The sequence below is a fragment of the Neolamprologus multifasciatus genome, chromosome 7, assembly GCF_963576455.1.
Source record: "Neolamprologus multifasciatus chromosome 7, fNeoMul1.2, whole genome shotgun sequence".
In the NCBI taxonomy this organism is placed as follows: domain Eukaryota; kingdom Metazoa; phylum Chordata; class Actinopteri; order Cichliformes; family Cichlidae; genus Neolamprologus; species Neolamprologus multifasciatus.
In genome coordinates this window covers 31,529,089-31,536,733 of record NC_140445.1, presented here as the reverse complement: position 1 = coordinate 31,536,733, position 7,645 = coordinate 31,529,089, and the positions used below count along the sequence as shown (strand labels likewise).

At 37.9% G+C, this 7,645-nt stretch overlaps 1 protein-coding gene across 2 annotated transcripts in view; it reads left to right on the top strand.

Annotated features, from left to right (window-relative positions):
- Nucleotides 1-1,071: 1,071 nt before the first annotated feature.
- The window catches only part of LOC146514571 (leucine-rich repeat transmembrane neuronal protein 4), a 117,756-nt gene continuing 111,182 nt past the window's right edge, over nt 1,072-7,645 (top strand). The window contains exon 1 of one of the 2 annotated variants that reach the window (XM_085165911.1): nt 1,072-1,929. In XM_085165911.1, the coding sequence (XP_085022037.1) occupies nt 1,926-1,929 (4 nt within the window). In that variant the 5' untranslated portion in view covers nt 1,072-1,925. The remainder of the gene's footprint in view (nt 1,930-7,645) is intronic. The other variant, XR_014875021.1, reaches the window with a different exon arrangement.

Genomic DNA, 7,645 nt, shown 5'->3' with positions numbered 1-7,645 from the left:
CAACCATTAACTGGTATTAGTTGTATTATTTCTGGTAAGTGGTATTATTGTAAAGTGAAAGTATTAGTATTTAGTATTTAGCAACTTGGTCACAAATGCTAAATGTTTTCCATGGTCAAGCAGTTCCTGTATGTGCAATGTGTAGGTGGCCAAGAACGTTTGTCAAAATCTTGATATTAAAAATGTATGGTATTTTTTAAAAATGTAAAATCTCCCCAAAAATATGTTAGTGCGCCATGGGTTAATAGGTGGAAATTTATATGAAAACATGTTATTCATTCAAGTAAAAATGAATCGATAATGCAGTGTGCAAAAGAAAATTGGGGTCAGAATACTTACTAAAGCAGTTGATGTCAGTATAAGAATGGAGCTATGTCTGAAAAAAGGGCAACCATATATTAGTAACCCAGAGCAGATGCAATGGACATTAAAAATTCAGCTGGCCATTTCTTTCTTAAACACACAAAAGCTTTAAAAGGCCACCGGGGTCATGCAGAGGGAGACGATGTGAGTTAAATACCACTGCATTTTCAATGCAAATTATTGAAAATGCAGTGGTATTTAAGAATTCTGGTATTTTGGGGTGACATGTTTTCTGTAACATATTAAGCAAAAATAAAACAATAATAATATTAATAATTTTGCATGTAAACTGAGATAAAAGAGTTTAGTCCTGAAAGTTCTGGAAAGGCGTCAGTCAGCAACAAAATAACAATCTTTAAATTCAGCACCATGGACAGCATCATTCAGCAGTTTGCATAGATCCTCTGTATGGGAATATATTAGAGCTGCCTTTGCAACGTGCCCATTCTCTCATAGTCATGCACATATGTATAGGATACTTGCGTTTCTTAGCTTCGTATCACAAACTTAATAAGCACCCTAGAAATAATCTCAAGCATAATTCAAACAACTAAAGCAAAGTGCTAACCAACAACCATTTCTGAATATTGTCCAAAACTCACATACATGAAACACGAATACTAAAGTTCATTCCATTTAGTTATTATCTAGCAGTGCAAACTATCAGTGTAAACTGGCTTTCATAAGTAATAATAGTAAAAAAAAAAAAAAATCATACCACCAAAGCATGATCGTGACGACATTGGACGAGCTCCTGAATCGTTCTCTCACCAGAAGAGGGCATTCCGATTCTGCCTGACAAAGTTGCTTTGACATGTAGTCGTGATTAACAACAGCGTCATGCTGCATTTCAAACCGAGCAACAACGAGAATCAAAGGTTTACAAAAAGGTGGATATTTGAAGATTTGACTATCTCGTGATACCCGCTGACAGCGTTTACAACGACTTGGGGATATCCTCGCCTTACTTTCCTGCGCGCTATGCGCGGATCGTACTGAGCATCTCTGAGAACAGAGACGCAGAGGTTTATTAGGAATCTGGGGGCTGGCTGAGTCTACTGGAACATTACATCCCGCATTTTGTTTTGCACACCGTCACTATAATTGTGAAGTTTTTTTGTTTTTGTTTTTTTTACCCGGATATTCGCAAAATCTGCATGTGTAAGACTGACATGACTTACTCGGATGTGGCTTCGCTATTATCTGCACCTAATGCAGTACTCTTTCTGGCTGTTACTTGAAAAAGAGAGAGTGATCCTTTGCAGCGAAGAGATGGATAAGGAATTCTGAACCCGGATTTTTATCCCTTTATTTCGGAGTTGGAAGTAAATGACATTCGCCCCGGCTGATTTGCACGGTTAGAGATGCAGAACTAAACCAGATAGTGCACCCAGGTCCGGGAGAGTAAAGGGCAGGTGCGCTTTGGAATCGGCGGCTGCGCGGAGAGACAGGGCTAGTGGATTAGAACGATACCTGACTGTGGAGAGCGCGTCATGCGGACTCGGATGTCGCGCACTAGAAGCCGTTAAAACCTGTAGGCTGGAGCTAACAGATAAGCGGATATGGGTAAGTTTGTTTATGCCTCAATCTTTTCGATAGCGTAAGTTAATGTGAAATACACTCATTTTTCTCCTTCCTCTTAATACAGACCACAATTATCTTCTTCTTTTGTTCCAGAATAAACCTGCTCTGAATCTGATGTTTAAAAACGCATGCCTTTTCAAATGCAGCCTGTTAACATCCAATAAGCGTTATAGTGCCGTTCATTAAGTGGTTCGTGAAGCTTGTGGAATGTGGTTGAAACCCGTGCTGTTGCCTGTTAGTCGCAGAGCTGCAGTGTGCTTTTCCTCCATTTCCTGACGGTGTGGCTTATTACAGACTAATAATAGTTAATTCGTATTTTTCAACACTGTTCGATAACAGATTCGGTGCAGTAATCAGAACAAAGTAATTAAACATGTTTGCCCTAGTGATGACTGTCCATTGTTTTCCTTACTAGTTAGAGTGGCTGGCTCATTGACATGGACCGGAATGCTAATCACGCTAAATGTTGGAAGACAGTCAACTTTATAAAGCGTGGTCCTGCATAATCATTTTTGTCTGATCTGTATGCATGGAGCCCATTGTCCAGTCGCAGTCACTGCTCCCCAAAACTCTTCTAATCAGAGTCCATCCGGTCTTGCTGACTTTTCCTTGCAAACCATTCAGATAACCGGTATTGTGAACCTGCCATGAAGAGGGAATCTCCAAATTGGGCATATGGCTGTATGTCTTTGTATCAGTAGCCTACTATGTATTTGTGTGTGTGTGTGTGAGAGAGAGAGTGTGTGTGTTGTCTCCCCCTCTTCACTAACACACAGTCATATATGTTTCCGCATCTTGTTCTCACTTCTGATTAGAATTGACCATTTTCCCTGTTCTTTTTCCCCTTATGCCTGCGCACAGTTACAAGCTCATAAACCATACCCACCACCCACTCTTTCCTATTCCATTTGTCCATTTCTTGGAATTTAACAGTTAGATTTTTGCATTCTTTTCCACCCCACTACAATTCCTCAAATGCCATTAGTGCATTTCCTCTGCCTGATGTTATTATCGGAAGCAGGCAAAGTCCATATTCTTAACTAACATACAGATGAAAAAGATTACTGGTGAGGCTGTTCCATTAATTGTGAGACCACATGATATATCAACCCACAGTAGGGTACTGCACCACATTGATATATTCTACAAGAGCACACAAAGGCTGCAGGAGCTCAGAGGCATTGTGCATTAGATGTACTGATGTACTAATTGAATAAATCTGTTTTATTTCCTTTTTTGTTAATTTAATAATGAATTTCAGAAATTCAGAAATTCTTGTACAAAGTGTCAACCACATAGCATGCTTTTGCCCACTATTATTTGATGATTGCATGGCGCTGTAGTCTCACTCATCCACCAGTCTAGCTGACTGGGATGCTCTTCATTAACAGCATGCAATGTACTTATGTTTTATGGACCATATCATTAGAGATCTACTTTTGGAAAGGGAACAGTGGGGTAGGGACAGCTAAAAGCCACCGCTTGAGATGGAATTGCATGGGTTTAAGATAGGTTAAGGAGCTCTAGATAACCTTTTGCATATGGTTATCTAGAGCTCTGTTAACAAAAACAAAAAAAAGAAAAAAAGACAGCTGTCCTTATAAACAAGAAATACAATTGTTTAGCTGTTAGTTTGTGTAATATTTTAGTCTTTGATTTCAAGTTCCAAGTAGTAATCTAGTGTAGCAACAGATGACATTTGTTGGACCTGTGCACTTCAGGTGAACCAGGTAAACAGAGAGGCTAAATAGGCCCTTGAGGGCAGCAGTTCTTTAAAAAGGAAAAAGGAAAAAATTCAATGCCAGAATGAACTTTTGATCTGACATCTAGTATCAATATCAATACCTGTTTATGGAAGGCATTGGTTGACTACAGCTTGTGATAGTTCTTGTGCTTAGAACTGTAGACAATTGTCACACAAAGTCAGCCATGATTGTTTTGTTTCACAAGCCAAATTTGAAACAGAAATGAAAAGAAAGTTACAGACCCCATGTGGTTCAGTCTGATTGTTTATGAAGATGGCACTTAAAACAGCTGCTGCACAAAGTTTCAACTGGAAAAGAGAGAAAAAAATGTTTTGATGTGAGAATGCCAGTCTACAGAGCTAAGTGCTCCTAGGTACATCAAACAAAGAACTATTATAGATGATATTAAGGAAGCTAAATTAGTGCAAAAAGGTATATTTTCTACTGCTGAATTAGGTTAATAGTAACAAATAACAAGCATGTTAAGGAACCTTACTGGAGTAATGGGTTGAAAATATAATGTGTGGAGCTTGGTTTTTTGTTTGTTTTTTTCCTTCTTTGGTTGTCAATTAAGCTATACAAGCTATGTTAAGATGACATAAAAGATGATAGAAAGCACAGTGTTATATGAGGCTACAGGCAAATTTGTATTGAACTTAAAACAGAAATTGTATTACTAGTTTTTTGCTGCCCTCAAAATATCACTGCAACCACAAGAATTTTGGTTACATGCTGTTACTTGCAGCAATATGTTGTGTTGTTACAGTAACCATAATGAAAAGCACTTTAGGGAGTTCAGAGAGGAATTTGATATGGCCAGAGACTTATTCCACTGCACTGCAGTGAGTAGAGTGCACTGATTACTTATTCTCTGACTACCTTCATGGAACTATTGCCACCAAGGGAAATCAGGAATCAGACAAGGGGCAAAAACAAAACATTGTTTCTCTCTTTCTCCTTCTCTCTCTCTCTTTTGGTCTATTTGTCTCAGTATATACGCATATCTATGTGTGCTTGTTTGCACACGGTATTCTTGACGATACTCCCCCCCCAGTGCTTTTCTACTTGGTTTCTAACAAACACAAGGCAGGCTTACAAGGACACAATGTTTTCCAACAACTGTTAAAATGAGTCCAACTTGGCAGGCCTTGCTATCATCTCAAAGATAATTGGAGACTAATAGGATGGCTTAGGCTGATTTGGGGATGTCCTTCCTTATGTTTTAGGCTACTCCCCAGTCTCTGTGCACAGTCAAAACTTAGTCTGGTTGCAGTTTTGTCAATGACAGGCAGCAAATAGCAATGAACCACTTGTGTGCACTCAAAGTGCACCAGTTAGTGAGTCCATTTGCCAAGTTATTAAGCTACATTTGGTTTTATTTTAGGTCAGCAGTAAAGTGCACTTACTCTCTCTATGTGTTAGGGTTGAGAGGCAGAAATAGCTATCTTCTCGTGCTGAGGACAGCAGGGCTGTCTGCTACATAACTAAGCATTACACACATGCCTTTGGACAAACTTTAACTGCGACATATCCATCTTCATTAGATTTTGAGATAAAACTGCTCAGAGTGACGGAGAAAAATGATAAGCGCAGATCTATACATTATAAAGAACAATAAACTCTGTCCAAGAACAATGTTCATCATAAATGGTGACTCTCAACACAAGCAAGAAAAAAAAAGAAAAGAAAACATGGCTAGGAAGTGAAAATGGAAATCAAGCAGGGAAGTGAGAAGGGCTGAGAGGATGATTTTGACCACATACATAAAATGGACGGCGCATTATAAATACATTCTTATGGTGCTGAGGGTTCAAGGGCATGTGAAACCAGCATATTTTAAACACAATGGAATATAAAGGAGAAATTGTTCATCTTGATGCAGCAGAAGAACAGTAATAGTGAGGGGAACATCAGGTTAGATGTAAAAGAAACACCAATCCTTTGAGTGACACCTGAACGGGTGACTTGTGCTCCTTTGTGAATATGATTAGATGAGTAGTGAGGAAGGAGATGACTTACAGAGGCATTAGAGCATAGAGCTCTCATTAAACCACATACAGTGTCAGTAAGGGGAAAAGGGTGTTGTGTGAGGCAGCTTTAGTCTTTAAGAGACGACTCTTCTAATAAAGTAAACATATTATGCACATGAGAGAGGAAAACAGTGGGGGTTGCTTCTTTATGGTTAAATGCAAGATTTAGAAAACATAGATTCAATAACCTCCGAGTCTAAATTGTTGTCTATTAAAATACCTTTGAATGCACATGAAACATCACACATGATTATTCTTGTACATCAGTACTTGTCTATTTACTTTACCAGTCTTTTTTTTCTGTTTGCCTCTGAGGCATGACAGTAATGACAAGTGAAAATTGCGTTCACAAATGTTAAAGCAAAAACCAAATTGTCTGCATTTAGAAATACTGCATGTTGTGATCATCGTCTTTCTCTCTCTGCAATATTTATGTTTAAATATCACAATAGTAAGATCCAAGATGAAGAAACATGATTGATGTATGTGCTAGTATAATCAATAGCCAGCACAAATTATCTGCAGTGTTCTATGGTTCCCTCCATCTGTAAAAAATGATGAAAGATTCTTCTGAAAACAAACAATAAGTGTGTCTCTATCCATCACACTCTTAGACACAGACAAATACACATACCATACCCATATGGGATCGGCAGATGCTTGGCAAAGAGCAAAATGGCTATGTTAGATACCATATGCTACATGATGCCTCTCAGCCACTTTATGTCAGACACTCATTTATGACAAATCCTGTTATGATTACAAAAAAAAAACCCAGCAAAATTTAAATCACCAACACACCAAAGCTATCCCCAAAGTCTTCCATGTTTTAACATATCTCTGCCATATAGACATATTCTACATTTTAAAACCATGGACAACTTCCGTTTTGACATAATAACCTCTTTCATTGTGATGATTGTCATCAAGTCCACACTTGATGATCTTGCCCTGAGTAACACAAAGAAGTGAATTCCCTCATACTACCTCCCCAAAGAGAAAATCAATGTATCTTAACAACAGATCATTATTGGCTCTGTAAAGGGGAATGTTTGTACTGGAAAGAACTCGGTCATATCACAGAACAAGGAATGATATCACAGGGACTTAATCATTTTTTCCCCTTTTGAACTAGTTTTTAAAACAAAAAATGTAACCCCAAAACCATGAATTCTGTGCATTCACAATACCCGACTCTTTAAGAAACTAACAATTCTATGCATCATTCACATGCGGGCCATGACGTTCTCCACACATACATTTGGATTTCAGGTGGTTGTTTTCTACACCCCAGATGAGCTGTGTGTTCCCATGGGGTTTATTCAGATTTTTATATTTGGACCTGTGGAAAGCAGAAGTGATGATTCATACAAAATCTGTACTGCTCTGTTTGGTTAAAAATGAAATGTCTGGAGTTTAAATTGAAATGCCTCCAGGATTGCATACACAACCATAAGCTCTTGAATGTTAATTTGTTCTTTGCGGGCTCCCTTTCATGACTTATCTGTTCTTGCATTTAGTACAATGACTGCTTATAGGACAATGGAATATAAATGCAGATAAAGATATGATTGTGTAAAGTTTCTTCTCTCAACATTGATTTTCAGTGGGTATTCACTGTAAACTTGCAGAGGCACTGACATAAAAACTAACTGATGTCAACTTTGCTATATAAGTAAATAACATTTCTTTATATCACTTATTGATGATGGAATCTCTAACAAAAGTAGATTTTAAGGCAGTGCATTCTTAAATTATTCTTTGGTTGAAAGGTTAAATTTTTTCCTTTTCTCTTCTCTATTTGTTTTTCAGATTTTAATCTCATAGTAAAAGCTAAGATAATAATCCTGAAAATAGATTAGAAGGTGGGGGTCCATTAAAATAATTGTTGATTTGAGATTGTGTACCACGGTGATATTGTTG